At 25.9% G+C, this 22841-nt stretch overlaps 3 protein-coding genes and 4 long non-coding RNA genes across 11 annotated transcripts in view; 1 reads left to right on the plus strand and 6 right to left on the minus strand.

Annotated features, from left to right (window-relative positions):
- On the minus strand, positions 1–6643 carry LOC105737263 (fatty acid-binding protein). Of its 3 annotated transcripts, none has more exons than XM_012494613.3 (5): positions 6479–6643; positions 2060–2383; positions 1363–1535; positions 990–1094; positions 1–419 (listed from the first exon to the last, which is right to left on the minus strand). In XM_012494613.3, exons 2-5 carry the CDS (start codon positions 2337–2339, stop codon positions 363–365), a joined length of 615 nt encoding a protein of 204 aa, XP_012350067.1. In that variant the 5' UTR covers positions 2340–2383; positions 6479–6643; the 3' UTR covers positions 1–362. The 3 variants fall into 3 exon arrangements, with proteins under 3 accessions (XP_012350067.1, XP_086769793.1, XP_086769794.1); XM_086913667.1 differs by lacking the exon at positions 6479–6643 and adding an exon at positions 3567–3822; XM_086913668.1 differs by lacking the exon at positions 6479–6643 and adding an exon at positions 3567–3693 and having other exon boundaries at positions 2060–2401.
- The window catches only part of LOC100863879 (uncharacterized), a 71231-nt gene that overhangs the window by 927 nt on the left and 47463 nt on the right, over positions 1–22841 (plus strand). Inside the window, exons 2-7 of the mRNA XM_012494611.3 lie at positions 3877–3986; positions 4092–4303; positions 4388–4576; positions 4717–4860; positions 5780–5876; positions 9856–10020. Of these exons, the coding sequence (XP_012350065.2) occupies positions 3877–3986; positions 4092–4303; positions 4388–4576; positions 4717–4860; positions 5780–5876; positions 9856–10020 (917 nt within the window). The remainder of the gene's footprint in view (positions 1–3876; positions 3987–4091; positions 4304–4387; positions 4577–4716; positions 4861–5779; positions 5877–9855; positions 10021–22841) is intronic.
- Positions 4675–5711, minus strand: LOC105737262 (cilia- and flagella-associated protein 299-like). Its single transcript, XM_012494612.3, has one exon. It carries the CDS (start codon positions 5582–5584, stop codon positions 4883–4885), a length of 702 nt encoding a protein of 233 aa, XP_012350066.1. The 5' UTR covers positions 5585–5711; the 3' UTR covers positions 4675–4882.
- On the minus strand, positions 10537–13670 carry LOC116415519 (uncharacterized). The gene is made up of 5 exons (XR_004226140.2): positions 13227–13670; positions 12993–13096; positions 12324–12726; positions 11861–12017; positions 10537–11065 (listed from the first exon to the last, which is right to left on the minus strand). It is a non-coding gene; the product is annotated as an uncharacterized LOC116415519 (long non-coding RNA).
- Positions 14974–16295, minus strand: LOC147656774 (uncharacterized). Its single transcript, XR_015293878.1, has 2 exons — positions 16185–16295; positions 14974–15445 (listed from the first exon to the last, which is right to left on the minus strand). It is a non-coding gene; the product is annotated as an uncharacterized LOC147656774 (long non-coding RNA).
- On the minus strand, positions 17000–18695 carry LOC105737265 (uncharacterized). 2 transcript variants are annotated; one of them, XR_015293866.1, is made up of 3 exons: positions 18482–18695; positions 17735–17881; positions 17000–17376 (listed from the first exon to the last, which is right to left on the minus strand). It is a non-coding gene; the product is annotated as an uncharacterized LOC105737265 (long non-coding RNA). The 2 variants fall into 2 exon arrangements; XR_015293865.1 differs by having other exon boundaries at positions 18048–18685.
- Positions 20354–22841, minus strand: part of LOC147656775 (uncharacterized) — a 30786-nt gene continuing 28298 nt past the window's right edge. For both annotated transcript variants that reach the window (XR_015293854.1, XR_015293855.1), the window contains one exon: positions 20354–20525. This is a non-coding gene — a long non-coding RNA (uncharacterized LOC147656775). The remainder of the gene's footprint in view (positions 20526–22841) is intronic.

The raw sequence follows: 22841 nt of genomic DNA on the forward strand, positions 1-22841 counted from the left end.
TACTCGAGATTTTAATTCTTTATTTTTAATTTATATTATAATTTTTATTTATCCATGCTTTTTTTATATTATGCAACACGTGACATTCAGCAAAAGTAGGTGGGGCGCATGCCATAAATGACGGGAGAAACATTTATGATTGATCCGTGACTTTTTTCTTCTAGTCACTATTAGCATTTTCTATGCAAGTTACGTTTCAATTTTTCTTTGTTTAAAATATGCTTTCAAATTATATTATCGTCAACTAGTTATCGTTGTATATATATGTAATATACGCATAAAATGCAAGTAAAAAATTAATTATTAATAATAAGTTAATATATATCAAATAAAATATAGAAATATTTTTGCACTAAAATTTATTAAAGACGTTTAAAATAGCGTTTTCCTATTTGGCCACTCTTTTCATGAGTCATTATCTGAAAATAGAAAATATAATATTATTAAATTTGTTTTCATTTCATTGTTTATATGATTAATTTATACATACATACAATGTTTAATATGTTATTATACTCTATGTAATATAATATACTATAATGTAATAATGTTTACAAAGCTTTTTATTTTGATAAATAAATTATAAATTAACAGTTTAAAAAATATGTTGTTGAAATATTTTTTATATAAAATAATTCGTGTTATAATGATTCATTTCAAAGATTATACGCATGCAATACATAAATGATAATATGAATATGAATAAAGTAATGAATAAATAAATTATGAAAAAGATTTATACTATTAAAGCAATAATTGTTGTAATAATGTGAAGTAAATTGTTCAATACAAAAAAATTTCTTGCAAAATATTTGAATTAAAATCTTTAATTAATTGAATTAACTTCTAATTTTTAATTTAATTAGTTTTCGAATAATTAAAATTTTTTTAAATAAAATCTTTCTACTTTTTTTTTAAATATTTCATATCTAAAAAATTCAGAATATATTTCCAACAATTATGTGAATGGAAATATAAATGAAACATACCAAAACTACACCATCTTTTGTAATTTCGTACTTTCGTAGTACTTTAGTGTTATTTGGACCGACTGAAACTGTCACTAGATTATCTCCTTCCAATGTAGTCACATTCTAAACAAAAGCAGACATAAAAATATTATAGAAACTAAAAATAGTGTATACATAAGTTATAGTCGCACTGCATTAAATATTTTCTAATAGATAAATGCAAGTATATCTTTAAAATTTATATCCTTATCTTATAAATTTATACCATTTAACGGTATAAATATTTAAATTTGTTGGATTAAAAAAAATGATACTTTTTTTTTACGAAAAGTTTAGATGATTATCGATTAAGTTAAAATGAATACGATAATTCAAAAAATATTAATAATACTTTCAGTATAACTCCTGTAGGCATGTATTCTTCGTATTCTTCACCGAGAGTAAACGTCACTTCTGCTACACGAATCATTGTAATGGTACGAATGGTCCATTTATCATCATCGTTCGATATTTCCAGTCGCGGATTGGACATACACATCAGTTTTCGTGGAATGTATGGTACACCTATAGGTGCATATAATTGAAAACGAAATCGCTTTTATTTTGATTTTATATAATATTTTATATACAACACAACATTAATCACATTTAAGATTTTGTCTTTTATTAAATTAACGATATATTTAATATAATTCGATAAAAGGTTTACAATAAATAATTTATTGAGATTAAATATTCTAATTCTTTATTCAATGGAATATTTAATGAATAAAAAAAATGTACATATTATTAATACAAGTAATAATAAAAGTATATACACACATGTATATATATCATATGTTTGCACGCACTATATGTATATATATTTATACATTAATCAAGAACAAAATTTTAATTATAATAGCGCATTACGTATACTTACAATTATTATTTTGTATAATAAATAAAAAATGTTTTTTTTATTTTTAAATTTTTTAAGAATAAACTAAACAGAAAACAATGCGGAAAAAGATAATGTTATAGAAGATATTTATTTCTGCTTTCATAGAAAGATGTACCACATTTATTTTTAGTCGCTTTCAACATACCCACAGCTTTGAAATATTCGTCGAGATTTTCATTGCTTTCATGTTGGTAAGTGCCGACGATCGATGTCATTTCTCTCTCCTGTCGGTAATGCTCCTGAGAAGATGTGTTTGGTATTCGTTTAGAACACTTTCTCGCAGACTGTGACGAGTTCTCACTATGAATCAGTTCGAAAGATTTTGACTTTAATATATTTGATGCAGTCGTCTCCTCATTATTACTGGCGTCTATGATGTTGATAAAATGTTTATCTAAAGCGTAATCTCCTTGTTCTTGAATCATATGCTGTTTTGAAGTAACTTCTCCTTTCCATAGATTTTTTATATCTAAACGATATGCTTAAACTGATATGACCAATATAGAAATGCATATAATTTTTCAAATTCTATTTATTTTTTTTTTTAATAAATTAATTAATTAAATTTATCAAGTTTTTAATTTTTTAATTAGTAATAATTAGTAATAATTTAATAATAATTATTTAAAAAGATAATTCTTTTTATAATAAATTATAAAAGTCTAGTAAGATAAAGCGGTATACTTGATTACAACGTACGTTTATTAGATAAGATATGAAAGTATGTATGAATGTTTTAGTAAAGGAAATGCATTATTTCTACAATGATATTGCTTTATGAAGAAATGTGAAACTTTTAATGAAATAAAATATAAATAATGATTGTTTATTTCTATTTATTAAAAAAAAAGTAAAATATTGTTAAATATTTGTTATGTTGATTTACAAGAAAATTTTAAAATGTTTTATTTTATTTTACTTTGAATATAATAAATATAATAAGATAGGGAAAAAACAAAATAATTTGGCTCATTTAGAAAACTCTGCCTAAACTAAAATAATTTAAGTTTTATAATTTTATTATTTTTCAAATATAATAATTTAATTAAAATTTTCTCTTTAGTTTTAAAATATAATTTTATTTATTATTATTATTAGTATATAAAAGCGATAAAATGTGCTTTTTAAAAAAATTAAAAATTATATAATATATTTAAATATTTAAATATCAACTTTGAATTAATAAATTAAATATATATTAAAATTACAATAAAATTTGATAATATAAATTATCTAATAATATAAATTTCTTAATATGAACACTATTATAATGATATAAATATTAATATTTCTTTATCTAAATAATTTGAATAAAGAATAACGGTAACAATAATTAATTAATCTTTATATAGAAATTTTTATATATATTAAATATAATTTTCAATATGACAAAAATTGTTTCTAAATAAAAGTTTCATGCATACTTTAAGTATATTAAAGTCTGTTGTGTGTTTAATCGTAAAAAGCTTAAAAGCTTTTTCTACGATTTAATCAAAAATTAAAATCATTATAATATGTAAAAAATGATTATAATTAGATTTCATATATCATACGTTAATATCAAGAAACACATTTCGAAGGTTAATTTAAAATTATTTTTTGAATAAATTATAAATATTTATATTATGTTTACATATTATGTCTGTGCTTACGATTTAAAGAATTTCGAAATGAAAAATCCATGGTTGCGTAACGATATATCTTCACTATAAAAAATAAATTTTTGAATTATAAATTCAAAATTTCGTATATTACCGTCAATTTATTAACTACTGTTTCAATTATTTTTATGGTTTCTATATTCAGAGTTATATTGCGAAATTTATTTAGATAATTATTTTTTAAAATAATCTATTTTATTATAAGTCCTTGGAAATTATGTAATATATATATAATATAAAATAATATAATATAATATAATATATTATATATATATATACAAAGAATTTTTTAATGTTCTAGGCAATGTCCAGCAAGTTTACAAGCATACTTAGTTCATCAAGTGATACAAGAAATTAAATCTATGTGCAAAAAACAACCAGAAGATTGTGGATTTAAATCTCAAGAAAAAAGTATGTTATCTTTCAATAAATTTTTTCTGTATAATAAATCTAATATGCAATAAAAAAAATGTATCTATAATATTATAATATCTATAATATTTTCTTATGTTATAGCATATACTTCATTAAAATTAATGCAAGCTATTATTAATAAAGTTAATGAAATTTGTACCCGCTATCTGGATAATAGTAGATTGGCATTATTGCCACCTCCTCCTTCAACTCCATTACCACAAATAACAGCAGGTGGAAACAAAAATTGTAGAAGAAAAATGGAAGACCGTTATGTAATTTTACATGACTTACATACTACATTTGGTATTGAGGTATAAATATTGATATTAAATATTTCATAACTAATACAATACAAATAATGAATTTTTTTATTAAAAAAATATGTTTCAAATTAGGATGATTCTATAGCAAATTATTATGCAGTATTTGATGGACATGCAGGACAAGATGCAGCTGTATACTGTGCTGCTCATCTACATCAATATTTAACAGAAAGCATATATTATCCTACAGATCCGGAGCGTGCCTTACGCGATGCTTTTCTTACTACAGATAGACAATTTATAGAAAAATCAAAGACACAAGTAAGACATAAAAATATATATATATATATATATGTAATATATATATAATGTAAATTATATTTATAAATATATAATATAAATTAAATAAGTATGCAATATTTTATATTTATATAATTTTTGTTTTTAATATTTTTATTTAGAAATTATGTGGTGGGACTACTGCAGTTTGCACTTTAATATTAAATAAAAGATTATATGTTGCCTGGGTAGGAGATTCAACAGCCATGCTGATAAAACGTGATAGCGTTGTTCAGCTGGTGAATCCTCATCGACTTCATCGCGAAGTAAGTATATTTATTTAATACTTTAAATTTTACTCCTAAGAACATGATCATATAATATTACATGTTGATATTGTTGACTATGTATTCTTACTCGTGTTGTATATATTCCTGGAGTAGCTACTCCAGGATCTACATTAATGAAATGTCTATCATGATTATGTTTGAATCGAAGACCTAATATTGGATCTATAACAGGTTCAAAGTTTGATGTTTCATTCAAACATGATTTTCCTGTTCTCCAATCATAATATGCAAGATCAGATGCACAAGGCCATATCTTTTTTCTTCCTTCAAAATATGCAAGCCAATTTTCTTTTTCAAGTCTTTCATTATAATCAATGTAACCAGAAATCTCAAATTGAAGTTTTGTTAAGTTTCTTATAAATATAATAGTGGATATGATTTTCAGTCTGTTTAAATGTTCTCTAAGTGCTAATTCTTGCATTACATTATCACTTGGTATCACTAGTTCTGATGTTAATTCATATGGTTTATAAGGTGGAAAAACTAAATTTTTCACAGCTTTTAAACGCCGATAAAATGTATCTTCATCAAGTGTTTCACCTGCACAACGATAGCCAAGTTCAGCTAATTGACGTGCAACATGAAGATTTCCTAGATATCCAAGATCAACAAATGATATTAAAGAATTCAAATAATCTTCATAAGTGTCAAAATTTAGTAATCTCTTGTCACTATCTATTTGTGTTCCTACTAATGTCATTTTAAATTTATTTAATTAATAATTTTAATAATTTATCATCAAAATTTATTTTTTAATTTAAAGATATTTTGACAGTAAATTTCAAATTAGATTTATTTTGCTCTGTTTAAAAAACAATTGATATTTGATATATATAATGTGTCCTAATAAAAATTCATAATATCATCTGCGAACAATATTCATTATTTGCTTTAGGATGAAGTGCAAAGGATACGAAAAGCAGGAGGAGTAGTAATGCCAAGTATGGGAATTATGCGTGTAAATGGAGTATTAGGTGTTTCAAGGGCAATAGGTAAGTTAATTTTAATTTGTAACTTTATATGATTTTATAATAAATTTAATAATTATTAATAATAATAAAATTTGCAAATAAGTTTTTGAAAAAAAATCAAATTCTGCATAATGTTAATTATGCAAATTATATTAGATTAATAAGAAATATAATATTAGATTAAATAAAAAAACATAAAATTTTTATCACTAGATTATTTATAAGATGCTATATATATTTTTTTTAAATTAAAAAATATATCTAATATTTTTATATTTATTCAAATTATTTTTATTTTTTATTAAATATATATTTATGTTACTTCTCATAAATATAATATATTATCATAAATTCTTAAATTATCTAAAAAATAGAATTTTTATGATATTTTAAATATAATTAATTCAATATTTTTGATTGAACGTTTAGGTTAACTTTACATTTATCTCTAATAATATATAAATATTATAAAACATTGCATATCACAATTTTTTATAAAAAAAATTTTTGATATTAAACAAAGAAATTACGCAATTTTAATATTTCGATCTATGTTATTGATTAATAATATTTATGTTTCAAATTTAATATTCTATTCGAAGTATATTATTTTTAATACTTACATTTTTGGCACGTATAAAATAGAGCACGTTAATATTCACTTGCACGTTGCACGATTAATTTTATTTTTGATGAAATAGTATGTTTTCATTAACTTCTCAATCAATTTCACTGTTGTCATGCAAACTAAATGTCACTAGATGGCGATACAAGTATATCTAATGATCAGTCAATTGCATTGAATATATATATATTTCAACAAATTCAATCGAAATTATATTTCATATAATTTTAAAAATGTTATTATATATTTTTTATATTAGAAAATGTTTAATTTTTTTTATTTATATAATTTTTAAAAATTAATTAAAAAAATTTTCTAAATGGAATAAAAAACATTTATTTTCTTATCTTTAAGATATACTTTTTTTATTATCAGTCATTTTAAATTATTGTTTATACCAATTTTATGATATGATTTACTTTTTTTATATAACCAGTTTTATTTTATAGAATAAAATGAATTGAAATATAAAAAAAAATTTTTAAATGAATTATTTTCTTTCATTAAATGTATTAAATATTTAATTACTTGAATAATTATAGTAATTACAGGTAAATAAAGTTAACTTTAAAAATTTACGTACATTTTTGATAATAAATATTGTTTTATTCTTATAAATTCTTATTAAATTATTTTATTCTAGTTCGTATTTTTATTGTGTAATTTTTGCGGTTTTTGAAACTTGATTCTTATTCATTATTTATTCATCTTGACATATAAGTTTCAAACTATTATTATTATTATTATTATTATTATTAAATAATTATTATAATTATTATTTGTTTTTATTTTAAAAAATTAATTTGATTCAAATTTGAATATTATAATAAATATTATATAAATAAATTATATTTTAATAAATTTTACTTGATGAAATATTATTTTCAAGAATGTTAATGTTATATATATAATAAATATTATATTTAAGTTATGCACTATTTTATGTGAAAACAATCGAACGATAAAAAAGTAACGCATATATCGATAAACGAATTTTAATTATCAATGATTTTTTTAAGTTATTTTATTTAAAACTTTTTATATGATATATGTCAAATTAAAACTTAATTTAAATACAAATTAGATACGTGAAAATAATTTGCATAAAAATCACAGAAAATGAAAATGAAAGAAATTACTACTTGTTAATGGTTAAAATTGATAAGCATGTAATCAATAACGTATTTATATAGAATTTATAAGAATAAAATGATTATATATAAATATAAATAATAGTTTATTATTCCATTTCTTTGCTCATTATATAATATTAATAATATAATTTATAATATAATTTTGCAATTTTTAAAATAAGAAATAAATAACTTCGAAACTAATATTATCACGTTGTATTAATTTATCATATTATGATATAAAAAATCAAAAGTATATAGACGAGACATGTGGTGCCCCCTTTGTATCGAGTCCTTCTTGAGCTTCCCACTTATAATTATTTAAATGTTTGCGTTTTTTTTAAGCAATCACATATTGTAACGATCTATTATACATACGTAATTTGAATCTTCATCAATTAAATTCATCATCTTTTAATCATCTAAATCTTAATCATCTTTACGAGATAATTTGATTCGGTTTAAAGTCACGTGTTTCGCGTAGAAACCAAATAGGAAGAATTTGCGTATACTAACAGCTGGCCAACTATGGCTTAGGTACCACGAAGAAAAGGAAAGAAAAAATTCTGGACGCGTGTCGGGTATCCTGTTGGTTCCGTTTGACCGCTGACACAATAGTACGTGCAACCATGCTTCGAGCAATGGACGCTTTACTGGGTGGCTTCTACAATTGCATGCTCGGAATAATTAACAGCCCATTAAACCGTTTATGCATCGCGAGAAGACGCGTGTCTCGAACGCTTGTCCTCTGCGAAGAATTTTGCTTCGACGTCATAAAATTTCGATAAGTGATATTTATCATAGAATTATATTTTATTTATGATTCTTTCATCGATCGTAAATATTTGTAAATAAATATCGATCGGAATATTAATCATATTCAGACAAGTAATATCAGAGAAACATTTGCTTAATGTTTTTTTTAAATTTCATTTTGTTAATGAAAATAATCAGACTTATATTAAATCTTGCAAAATTTTTTATTATTATTATATAACATATTCGATTTAAATTTATGGTATTTTCGAACGTCTGGAATAGAAATACGTGTCAAATCATTCTAATTCCTGTCAAAGTAGTGTCAGAGATTGCTACCAGATGTCTCACTAATTTCTATTTTTTTTGCAAGTGTTTATTTTTATTTTAATTTATAAATAATATGTTAAATATTAAATTATTATGTTTCAAGTATCCGTAATAACTTAGAATAGTTCTAATGATAAAAATTTTTAATAAGTTGATTATAAAAATAAGTAATTTATATATTTGAAATTAATTGAAAAGTAAAAAAACGTTGCTCAATTATTATTATAAAAAATAATAATTCTCGAATGATTTGTATTTGTAACATAATATTAATATATCAAATCTCTTTCTCTTGAATTATTTTGATAGATTTTTAAAATCACAAAATATGCAATGTTAATTATAATATCGATGAAACAAAATATAATCTTTTCTTTTTTCAAATGTTAAATTTAAGAAAATACTCGATTGAACAATATATTATATCGATTTTAATCGAAACATGATTTCTTTTACAAGTAACATAATTTAAAATTTTGTTTTTGTATTGCAGTTTATGTTTGCAGTACATAATTAGATAGTTTATATCATAGATGGCGCAGTTTATATTCTTATAAATGAGAATATAATATGAAACAATATTGATCAATTTCTTTAAAAATTTTTAATATGATTATGATTCGAATTAAACTTATGATATCTGAAAAATTTTTCAATTCACGGTCTTAAATAAAAGAATAAATGGAGAAAAAGAGAGAGAATCTCATATCCCGTGACGTGTAATTTTATGGAATTCAAGTTAACTGTTACAGTTATTCATTACACGTAATGTTTTTTTTACATTTGAAAAACACGCGACGGTAAAATGTGGGGAGTATCAGTATTCAACTAGGTTGCAATTAACTTTAATTATCTATTTAATGAATGGCGTAGCTCATTTAAATAATGGTACCATACAGATACTTCCGGTTATTATAAATTTACGTGATTTTTTCATCGATTTACTATAATCATGAATGAAAATCCTTTACAGTTAAATTAAATAAACATGGAATTTTAGGCCCAACAATCAAGTGTTTTTTAACTAATTTATCGAAACTAATAAAAAAACAATCGAATTGCAGTTTATAAAAATCATTCTATACTAAGATAAAAATTATTTTTTACAATTTTTATAATTCTTGTAATAATTCGATATATTTTTGCTTGATTTCAGGCGATGTTCGATACAAGCCATTCGTAACAGGCGAGCCAGAAATTAAATCTGTTCCTTTAGACGGAACAGAGGATTTTTTGGTTCTTGCCACCGATGGACTAACAGATTACCTGAATCCTAAGGAGATATTAACTATTCTCTATCATGAAATACAACGAAATCCAAGTAAGTACATAATTATATCGTTTTTCTTTTTTTATAAAAATGTGCATGTATTTAGCTTGATATGTTAGAATAGAAATTATTTAGAATGTAAAAGAAAAATTAGGAATCTCTTATTATTTATAATGAAATAAGAAATAAATTTATGTTGTTGACGTTGAATGATCTAATTTTAAATTATTGGCAAATTAAAAGAAGATTCGAAAAGGAAATCGTAATTCATATTTTTCGATTGGTAATATACATTTGATGTTACAAAAAAAGAAAAAAAAATTTATTTCACAAAAAAGAAAAGATCTGATTTCGTGAAAATTGAATTCGAATATTTGCCGACTTTCAGGTATCCTCGAGTGTAATTTTTGCGGGTTACAAAATGAGGGAGATGCTTCTTGACTTTGTCTTGACGGTATATGTTTTCCCCTTGCTTCAAGCATACTCCTCAAGTGTTCGAAACTGTACACGTGTACTTGGCAAATATTCAAATTCCTGGGTTCCTCGAAAAAGAAATATTGCAGAAAATTATTTTTTCCATGTTCATTTTATTATATAGAAGTTATTACTATATTATAACGACTCTGTGTTTAATTATAATGATATTCATGATGTTTTTAAATGTTTTTCACTTTTTATTATGACATACTATTAATGATAATATGAATAAACATTGAATATTTTGAAAAATATTTTTCAAGATTTATAGAAATATAGATTCCTCTTATTCAAAGAGTAATAAATGAAATAATTCATTTTATAAGAAATTGTCCAGATATTTTTAAAAATGAAATTAAATAGTTCATTGTTGAATGTCATTTTAGAATATATTCCTTTTGAAATGCTATGTATGCCAACACATTTTTCAAAATAATTTATTCTCTCATTCTTGAAATGATTTTGAGAAATGACATCATGATAAAACAATAATTGTATTACTCTTGATATATTAATGTCATCAAAAAAACTTTTCTTTTCAAAAAGTTTTAATTTTAATAAAGGAACATCTTGTCTATTCACATCTTGTTTCCAAATATCCAGAAGGATTATGTTAGATCTGAAAATTATTTTACAAATTATTTTATTTTATTGATGCATAACATCCCAAGAGAAGTTAATTTAAATGAGTAACTTAATATTCAATAATAAAGTATTTAATCATTTTTACCATTATATATTACCATATATACATAATTAAAAATTATAAATATTACAATTACAATTATCTCGCCAAATTAAAGAGAGAATCAAGAGAAAATGATGTATTTCTAAATTGGAGAAGCATTTTTAGTTATGTTCCATTAATTTGGTTGATCCGTTGCCGTGACACGGAGAAAATTTCCGTATCACGAATAGAACAATCGAAGCGAATAATTATAGAGTCGTGGATGGAACAAATCCATGCAAAATTATCGGGGCACGTTAAGTCGTTATTAATTCGATTAGATTACTCGAATATCGATATATTAATTAGGATATATATATATATATATATATATATATAGTTGTTTATTACAATGCAATAATATAAAACGTTCTTTAATCTTTTTATGCCTCTTATCGTTGTATATTTATCTGAATGAGTTGAGTTCCATTCAATAATGTCTTTCATTGGTTTCACAATCAGTTATTAATTAATCTTTAATGACACGTATTATGGTAATGTAATGAATGAAAGTTAAATTAATTACGTAATGAATTTATAGCAAATCATAAATGATTTTAGTTGTATGGAGAATTTTTTTCAATGTTCGAATATTTTGTTTGCATAAAAGTCACGCTTTTATTGTTTATTTGAAAGTTATGTTAATAATAAATCGGAGAGAATGTTGTTCGATGTGTTTACTCTTACTTCTTGTTCTAAGAAGCATGAATTCTTCTTGAAATTCTCGAATATTCAGGTCGGACTAAATGTGAAACTGTTTTATGGAGGATACGCAGTTTCTATTCCTAAACAATCTTTCGTCATAGAATCAACACATGTATATCGTGTTTCTAATATCATTTGTCTAGAAAAATTTTAACAATTATTATTTACAATAATAATATATTTCATTGGTATATAATTTGATTATTATTAAAAAAATTATTTATTATTTCTCATAATTTCCAATAATAAATAATAGTAATTATTGGAGATTAAATTTTATTAATATAAATTTTAATCTAAAAATGATTTATCATTTTTGTTTTTTTCCAAAGTTATATTAGAAATATTTAAAAAAAAAAAAAATTGAAATCTAGTATAAAACGCAAGAAGTATTTTTTAATCGTTGTCAAAATGATGTTTGAATTTTTTTTGCATTTTATCTTACCATTATGGCGGACAGTAATTAAATCGTTGATTACATTAAACAATTTTTCTATCTGCTTCTATTTTGAGACCCCGATATTCCTTATGGTTATCGAACAATAGATAAAAGATGTGTATCTGATCATTCGAGAAAGTAAGGTGAATACCGTCTCGTAAAAAATTTCGCACTGGAAAAGACGAATCTCGTAATGACTCGTACTCTTTATAACATGATGCCAACAAACTGTGTCCAGTCTTTCTTCGTGGCGCTGTCATGCTCTGCTTCTTGTTGCTCCAGGGACGGAGATCGGAATAAATTGCTTGCCACTTATTTCGTGAATGTTCTTTCTTTCCAAAGAAAAATTTCACAAATTTGATTTGCTACACGAAATTTCTTCAGAGATGTAAGATTTCCCATCGCTTTTCTTAAAATATCAATATAGAGTATATCATTAATATGTATAATCTTATATACTTTTTTGAAATGATTATTTTTACTAAATGAAAGTAGTCTGAGGTGAAAACACCAGATAATAAGCAATTCAATTGTATGTAGATTATTTAAATTTATAAAAAAAAAAAAATTAGAAGATAATTATTTAGATAAAAAAAGGATATTTTATTATAATGATTCGATATTTATTATTTTAAAGGATAAATTTTTATCTTATTTAATAACTTTTTCGAGTACCTTTTTGATAAGTCTCTTCTTTAATATCCATCTTCCTGATCATTTTTCATATTATCTTGTTTATTTTATTAACAAGCAACTTATGTACATTAAAATAGTCAATCCTAATTCATAAATATTGATAAAATCGTAAATTAAAATGTTACATTAATTGCCTCTAAATTCTCTAAATTATTCATAGCACATGCAAAATATGATACGATTAAAAAATTGTATCATTTTTATTTCTCTTACATTTATACCTCCTTGTTTACTTCATTAAACGCTTGGTGCATATTAAACAACTCTCCTCCGATTAATTCGTAAGCATCGGGCATGATCGATCGTCCGCAAGGATTCAACAACGAAACGGAATAAAACGGACGTTCGTTTAACTTCATTAACAAAGCGAAATGGAATTGAACGTCAATTTGGAGAATCTTATTGGCAAAGTTTGTTCAATTCCATGATCGCGGCACAATTGGTCCAGTTCCTCTTGGTAAATTGCTCGAATTCCCATTGTCGAGATTCTATTTGAAGGGGTCAAGCTCCGGCACAATAGCGATTCCTAGGCCTAATTGCAAGAGCGTGTTGCGGGCACGTGGCGTATGGCACATCGTTGTCGAATATTTAACAGCGTTGCAGCTATAGATGAAGTTAGATCAATCGTGATCAACGTTTGCAAGGAAAACTTAAATCCTGAAAATTTAAAAAATTGAAATATAGTTTAAAGAACTTGTATAATAAAAAGACTTTCTTATTTTTATACGAAATAAATTCATAGGGAACACTCGTAAAAGTAATAATAAATTCGAGTTATACGCATGTTTAATTGAAATTGAGGTTAAATGATGAAGTTATCCTTCTTCTTTTGGCAAAGAAAAAAATGATGGGAATGAGAATAGCCGTAAAAGTATAAGTGTCGAGTTTTCGTATTATTTGTCATAAATACTTATAAAATCGTATAAAAAAATAGAAAAGGAAATAGAAATTCAAAGTTGAATAACTTTTTAATCACGAATGCTCGCGATTGCGCGGTTGAACAGTGCTGAGGGCAAAACTGCAGACAGCGAAATTAACGGAGTGGGGGCTTGAAACTTTAAGCCCTATTGGGCCTACTACATTGTTACCCGATCTTGTCCGATGTTACCCGAACGTTGGTCCCGACTGTCTACTGTTCTACCACAAACTGTTGAACTTCTCAGTGTATCCTTCGATCTTTGATGGAGTGAATTGTAATGTTCGCAATAATCGGAATTTTTGTTTTAAAAGAGCACGATTAAGACACCTAAAATACCTTAATAATAACTCTGTGATGCTAGATCGTGAAAGTCTTAAATTTCTAACTGGTAAACATCATTATCATAATTGTTACATTCATTAAATATGAATAGAAAAAATTTTTAAACAATATTTCTTTCAAAATTTATCATATCAACTTAAATATTTGAAACGTTATTCTTTGTTATGACATATTTTAGAGAATTGTTACAAAAAAAATTTAATTAAAATGTAACTTTTAGTTTTTATTTCATTTCATTAAAGATTTTAAAGATTTTTTAATATATATGAAAATTGTATGAATATTCAAATGCAAATTGAACATCGCCAGATGGCACTTTAAATGCAATTACGTATGCTTGAGCTGACGAACACAGTGAAGAATTTTGACCAGACATGGAACACTTACTTCTGGTTATTTCGCATTTTCTAAGATCCATTAGATAGATAAAATCGTGATACGTAGTATGTTAGTATGCGTGTTAATCAATTAATGAAAGCGTAATCTTTAATATGTGCGTGAAAGTTCATGTTGTTAAAAACAATTTTGATCGATCATTTTGTGCTTGAAAAATATCAAAATTAATTAAATCTTAATATTCTCTTTTCTTACAAGGTTACATATTTAAAATCTTTAAAAATCACCCATTATCATTAAATTTCCATTAATTGCAATTTATAAAAAGATATCGTAAGATATAAATTATCAAAAAAACGAATATTTCAAGAATATCGATTATAATCCAAGTTTAATAAAATAAAATCTAAGTTTTCACACGATATATTATTAAATTTTTAAAAACATTAATTCAATAGAATAATGTTTCTAGAAAAATCTTTAATTACACATAGATTTCTCGATATATAAAAATAGAAGATTTTAGAACATTCTTTTTTACCCAAAGTAATAAAGAAACAGTCAAGAAATATATGGATTGGGTCTACAGTTATTTGGTTGAAAAAGTAAAAAAGGTAACCGTTGGTGCAATCGATGCAAAGGCAGGAGAGCCGCATTGCAGCATCCCTGGACGAAGCACGGTGTATGATTGAGGAACGAAATAAAATTGAAAGCCGGGTTGCATGGCCTGGAGTGGGAAAAAGATGGAAATGTCTGAACCAGCATGGCTGTCGAGTGCATCCTAGTAGGAAGAGTACGGTGGCACATAAAGCTCTCTCGTAGTAGGGTAGAAACTCTAGAAAGAGAAATATTGTCAGATTTATATATTTCTCCCTCTTTTTATTGAAATAAAATTTACACTGATTGCTAAATTTACTTCAACATGATTAAAATTGATATGGCATGTGGCTTGATATAAAGTAAATTCAATATAATATCTGTACATGGTATAAAATAAATTTAATATAATATCTGTACATGTTGAACGAGTTGAACGAATTATTTTATTTATACTGTTTATTTAAAAAAAGAAAACACAAAAATTAAAAATTCTTGATTAAATTTACAAAAGATACAAATTAAATTATATATAGATATATCGGATTAACTTCACATTAAAATTTTCTTAATCGATTAATTGAAAAGAAAAATTAATAAATAATTTTCAAAAGCAATGAAATTTATTTAATAATGAAAAAATTTAACTGCAAGTAAACAAATTTATATCAAATAATAATTCAATAGAAAAATTTTAAAATAACTAAAAAAAATATTTCAAAATTCTTTTTATTTGCTCAAATAAAAATTTTTATCTTAAAAAATTAACTTTTTGTATTTTGTAACAAATTTACAATTTTTTTTATAATTCTAAAATAAATCACAATCTATTGCCCGATGTAAATTATAAATTATCATAAAAAAAAAATCACCGAAAAATTAAACTGTCGCAATAAAAACAAGATTTAAAAAATTTCTCGAAAACATTTCTATTCGTTCTCTCGTACTGGCGGGGCTTTAACCTGCGCCGTGACTACCTCTTCCTTCGTCCTCGGGCAAAAGAGTCGATGCCTACGGATCCTCCGACCATTCGCTCGTTCGTCATTCGTTTGTGAAGTTGTCTGACAGAAGGCACACCGACGATTCTCACCTGTCGGTAGCACATTTTCTTTTCCTTCCGGTGAATATTCCGGTTGACTCTCCGCCTTCCTCGTTGCAATCTCGCGAACGAAAAATTCCCTAGTCGATAGTAATAATCGGTTTAAAGAACCCGCGGCGATACTTTTTCTATGTCTCGAAGTTTTCACGCAAGTAGGTTGGGAATAGAGTTTGTTTCTTTAGATTCTCGTCGACTCTCGTGACTTTAGCGATCCTTGATATAAGTTGTTCGAGAAATAAGAAACAGTTGATCGAATTCAGTGTCTCGCATAGTGATCTATAGTGTTCTGATAGGAGAGGAAGAGGAGAATAATCGTGTAGATCAGTGGCGACCGGTTACTATTGTGTTGGTAAGTTTGACTAGTGTAGTGAAAAATTATATATAAATATTTTTTTATTTTATTCAAATAATGGAAAGTTTAGTGAAAATAATGAGTTTTTTTTATATATTGTAAAGGGAAAAATACAGATTTTTATTTTTATTTATGAAAGTCAAGAATAACGCCCTTTTATTAAAGTTTCTATTCAATAATGAAATATAAGTGAAATTAATAATTTTTTTATAAATCATGAAAATTTATAAACGTTAAGAATAACTAGATTTCGTACATTGAATATTAATTTTTTTTTTTTTAACAATTTTTTATATTATTGCCATGAATGTTTAATTATTAATAAAAATCATTTCGATAGATTCTGTTCTCTAATAGTTATATTAATTATTAAAATTTACAAATAAACATTATTACTTCGTCAATAGAATTTTATGATCAAGAGATAAGATCGATAATAAATTTATTATTACCATAATACTGTTATAAAAATATTTTACTTAGTTGTTTTTTCGAATCCTTAAAGTTAAATGCGATCATAAGTATTCTCGGCTTTTCTTCCTGTTGAAAGACGTTGATTTTGTAATTAATATCGATGACAGTTCGCAAACAATGTTTCTTTCTGTTTCGTATTCAACCATGGTGCAAAGGGCATGCAATTATGCGCTTGTATACACGTGATGCGAATTAATCATCAAGGTGGTTGTCGTCCTTTGCCACCTGTATATCATACCGGCCTCTGTTTATAAAATAAACAAATTGTATTTTCTATATTTTTTAGATATTTTCAAATATTAAAGAAATTTCATTTATAATTTTCAAAATTATATATGAAAATTATAATGCTCTTTTGAGATGCATAAATATATAGAATATCTAACATGAAATTTCTAAAAGTGTGTTAATAAAAAATATTTCGTTTTTTAGAATTAAAATTAAACGAGTAAACGTAGAAGAATAATTTTTTTTCGATTTCAATGTAATTCATTATTCATCGAATTTTCTGGATTTAAATAAAAAATAAATTTTTGGAAATTTGGTAAGAAAGGAAGAGAAATGCGAGAATGATCATCGTCGTGTGAAATATATTTTCTCACCATGAGAATGTTGGCCGTTCATTGAAAGGAGCCCGGAAATCTCTTTCTCCGCAAAACTCCGGTACAGTCGTCTGTGAAAATATACTTCTTGGTCACGAACCGTGCAATTATCGCTGCCGGCATTCTTTAATGGAATTCTTTTCGATTCTACGAATAAAGAGTACTATTTCTATGAAAAAGTTAATCAAAAATCTATTTCAGCAATTTTTTTATAGATTAAAATATTTTTCATTAAAATAGTTTTATCACAATTATTATTATTAAATGCCAAGAAAAAGTTAAAAAAATATTGGCAAAAAAATTTTATAAATACCTGATAGAAAAATCTATATACTCTCAGAATTCTAGAATTTAAATTTATTCTTCATAAAATAAAAAAAAAGAATTCTATAGATTTATAAATCTTCAAAAATCAATCGATCGTGCATCTAGGAACAATGTCAAACGTTAAACAAAAAATTCTCAACCTCCGGTCGAGAGTTTGTTAACCAACAACAAACTACACAATTTACATAGAATAGTATCCTCGACAATGACAAATAATCAAACGGACAAGTGTAAGCGCCACTATTATCACGTAAAAGGCGTTGAAATATTAACGTCATCCTCGGAACGTTTACGTGTATCTTGTTATGCAAATGCTTTCAATTTAGCAATTCTATCATGGCTTTCTACCGAAAGAATATATCCGCATCCCTTCTTATTCATCCATCTTCTGAAAAAAACGTCATCACGTTACCAACTTACCAGGTACGCGTAATCACTTTGGTCGTTTGCAAGTTATGCGGGGTAAAAATTCCATGTAGGAAGAACACCGACTCATAATGAGATATAAAAAGTAGTAAACACGGCCACTTTAACCAGAGACGTTTCTTCCGCTTCTTTGTTACGCCCTTTATTTTTAATATACCAACAGCAACGTCACCATCTTCCTCCTCCTCTTCCTTCTCTGCCTTCAACTGTTAATCCTGCCAGCCCTTTCTCCCCGCCTCCCCTTCCATAAATATGCAGATGACTTTTAATTAGACGCACTCGGAATTCACTGCACGCTCATCCACTTGCAGCTACACTTTAGACGCCGGTGTCACTCGGATCCTGTTTTTACTTGTTTTCATTACGCGGATGATATTAAAACATCCACGACAAAACCTGTCAGCTATTTCATAAGGATTCACAGCTGGGTTCAACCGTTCGTTATTTTACCGATGCTAGACTTTGTAGTAAGGTTACATGGTTAACCTATTAAATGGCGAAATTGAATTAACCTGTCACGTGATGATAATTTTGATATAAATTATCTTACAAGATTTCTTCTTTTTTCTGATTCGTTGTACTTTTTATTAGATATGTATTATTTATAGATTAGATGGAATAATATAAACAATGCTTAAACTTGCCGAAGATCAATGACTATTTTTAGGTTAGCTCATAATTTAAAAATAAAAATAAAAAGTTTTCTTAAATTTTAATCTATTTTTCTATCACTCAATAAGAGAATATATTAAATAAATATTCTTCAAAAATGTTATTTTACGCGTTATAAAATTTATTTTTGCAAAGTACGAATGTTAAAAAAGTACGCAGTTTATTTCTAACGTCTAACGCAAGCCATAGAACATTTACGCATACGAGCATCCGCCGGATATCCGCGCTTCTTGCAAACTATTATTTGCGCTGCTTGGAGAAGCCTCTTTCTTCTTCAACTTTACTCCTAGCCTCACTTATATTGTTAACAGTGTTATTAAATCTCCTTCCTGTGGAAGTAAATCGACAATACAATTTTAACACTCTGTTGCGTTTGTTCCGTAAATCTTGTGATTAAGATATCTTGCAGTTAAAAATACAAAATAAGATAGTATGAAAAATATATATTATAAAAAAAAAATTATTATTAAAATCCATAAAATTATCATATTATACTCACTATAACTCGATTTGATTTTTCTTCTAAAATCAATCATTTCGATGAATTTTTTTTTATAGCGTGAATTAAAAATTTCAATCCATTTAATATAGATTATGGTTTGGATAAAATAGTGATGAAAACAATTCAAAATATCTTTTTCTTCTTTTTTACGAGATAATTTTTTTTTTCAACGATATCGAAATTTTTCTTTTTTGGAACACAAACATAGTATCTGAAAGATCCTCCTAAAAAGGAGAGGTAATCCCAAAGAAAAAACATCTCGATTGCATAACTGCAGTGTGTGTATAGAACAAGATGATTCTTGGTCGACTGTGGCGACACACGACGAGCAGGGTAAGCGTGGAGCCGCATGGCAACAGCGGAACCGTGTTAAAATATCGCAATAAGGCATTAAACAAAGGAATCCGGGAGGAGCTGAACCAAGACCGCGGTTACTGAAGCGAAACGGCTCGAGTGTTTCTTCGTCTTGAAAGGACTTGTCGAGTCTTCCATTCACAACATGAGTCTTCCTTTGCTCCTTTTCAACGCTGATTTTAGGAATATACCCTTATTCCCCGCTTATTCTTTCGTCTCTCAGTCTAGACTTCTCTTTAGAGACTTCTCAATCGAGACACGGTAGATCTGTTTTCCTGATAAAACTGTCGACGTGCTGTGCGTAACGATTACTCATACGGTAACGTTTCTCCATTCGGTATTCGATGTTTCCTCTAGTTTCTCGGCTTTTTTCATTGTAACTAGTTCTGGTAAGCAGGTCATATCAATTGAAATCGAATAAATACGATTTCGTTTACGACGCTATCGCCATTGTTATGAGAACAATCTTTTTTTGTAATAGGTTCATTCGAAAATTTTTTTCCCCTTTTTCTAAAAAAATTTGTAAAAAAATTACTATTAATTAGTTTGTAACGTAGTATTCATTATTATATATAATTATTATATAACTAATTTATTTGATTGCATATCTTCATTTATCGCTTAAAAATAGAAAACAATTGTTATCAATAAATACTTTGGTTTCAATAAAATGATATAACAATTATTTACAATAAAACAGTAATAAATAGTTAAGAAATATTTTAAAAATACTTCGTCGCATTTTGTTATATCATAAAAATCATAAAAATTTATAAAAAATATAGTATTATCGATTTTTCATTTATAAATTAACAATAAAATAGCTTTTAATATTCGTGATATATATGCATCAATGTAACAATGAAATTTAAAATATTATTTTATTTAAAAAAAGCTCATTTATAATACTTAACAAGTTTTTAACTTTAATTAATTATGGTATATACATATAAGTATATTGGACAGACGAGATATCAAATTATGAGTTAAATATATTTATATCTTTCATTGAAGTTTATTCATAAATATTTACAATTGCATGTTTGATATTTGAAAGAACATATATATGCTGAGATAAGGATGACATAGAAAAGATAAAGAAAAGGAATTGCAAAAAGAATGATGTGGAAGGAACTTGGAGGGAGCAAAGAAAACTGTAAGACTGAATAGAAGCAAAACATTTATAGAAATGACTGTTATCGATATACTGGCGTTTATGATAGATAATAATAAGATGGATTATATCCTATATGTATAACACGAGTATATTCATATCTATGTCCAATCAATAATGTATATCGCTTATATCACTATCACTATTCATTACTGTCAAATCTCTATAATTAAAAACTTTTATATGAAAAAAATTTTGTTTCCAATTTCCTTCCAATATGAAAAATCTTTATAAATTCAATAGTTTTATTTAATTCAAATTATTTTTCAATATTTAAATAACTTATCTATAATTCGAATTTAAAATAATTTAATCCTTTCTAAAATTTATCTTTATCTCGAACTATTATCATCGTTGCTTTTACAATTTTTTTAAGCTTTTACAATTGAAAAAAATTATTATCCTTATGTAAATTTTCTGTATGCTATATTCGAATTTTCACTTGTTAAATCTCTTTCAAAAATTTCAACATGAATAAAAGATAAAACTTTCATAACTCGAAGATTTATTATTGTGTACATACATCGAATATAAATGCATAAATATCTCGATTGAACAACCACATTCAAATATAAACATTATAAAAAGTCGCTCAGCGGGGAAAGCTTCATAGTTGCCAGACCACAGATCAAGATTTTAAATATATATTGCAAGAACAAGTGTACATATGTATTAAAAATATCCATATTCGATTCATATAATTTTTAATATAGGTATACGTACTTTTCACATATATTTTTTCATGTGAATTTAAATATAAAATATTGAATATTCAAATATATATAAAATAACACAAAGTATCCGTGTATTTAAAATAACGCATATTGAAATATGAAGTCTACGTTATTCATTTTAAGTGTAATTATATGTATACACGTGAAGGATCTCTAGTTCTCAGTTGAGATACTCATTATCAGTCAAAATAGAGAAATACAGTAGTTTGTAAAGTCTCGCCACGTTAGAAGGATCACTGGATTTCACGTCAGTGATGAGAACCACTTGTCCGTACTCGTCTGCCGGCGTATAGACTGAAGTAACCTAACCGCAAACCTGGTGAATCACTCGAAGGACGCTCTCCCTCCACTTCTCCGCGCCGTCTCGCTCCTTTTTATTTTTCCACCATCCATCGTGATTCAGGATGGGATCGGTTTAATCCTGCACCGTCGCAATAACCCTTCGAATGCATACCACCGTCGACTCTTACTTTCCTTTTCGACTTTTCCTCGCTTCTTTCCGCGATCGAACAACCTCCCCAATAGTCTAAAAGTCCAGACTAATCCTGATCAAGAGAATCCCTCGAGAAACGTTGATCAGTTGTCGCGAAGTTAAATGAGAAGCGTCTCCGATAGAGGGCACCGTTGTTCCACTGTTTCTCCCTCCACATAGCATAAAGTTCCAATTTCTTGTTTTAGTTGCGTTTCATTGGACTTCTTTCCTTTGTATATATTTTTCGTTTCGTTACGCTTCTATCCGACATGCAAGTTTCTTAATTTTGATTAAGTGTCGTGATTAAGTTTAAGGAAATTGTTTTTATTGTGCTTATATTTGGTTGTATTTGGTTATAGTTTTATTTTAGTGGATACGATGATAATCTGATATTATTGTTTTAGTTTGTTTTTTTGTTCATTTTTCCAATCACCAATAACGTAAAT

The sequence above is a fragment of the Apis florea genome, unplaced genomic scaffold (assembly GCF_048593485.1).
Source record: "Apis florea isolate Af1SG1 unplaced genomic scaffold, ASM4859348v1 contig_3496_pilon, whole genome shotgun sequence".
Classification (NCBI taxonomy): Eukaryota; Metazoa; Arthropoda; class Insecta; order Hymenoptera; family Apidae; genus Apis; species Apis florea.

Bases quoted from the DNA above. Each gene is read 5' to 3' on its own strand.
- LOC105737263 (XM_086913667.1), bottom strand. From the start codon at position 3,597: ATGGATTTTTCATTTCGAAATTCTTTAAATC. The intron at 2,384-3,566 runs GTAAGCACAGAC...CATATCGTTTAG, and splicing joins ATTTCGAAATTCTTTAAATC to ATATAAAAAATCTATGGAAA. The intron at 1,536-2,059 runs GTATGTTGAAAG...ATGCACCTATAG, and splicing joins CGAATATTTCAAAGCTGTGG to GTGTACCATACATTCCACGA.
- LOC105737262 (XM_012494612.3), bottom strand. From the start codon at position 5,584: ATGACATTAGTAGGAACACAAATAGATAGTGACAAGAGATTACTAAAT.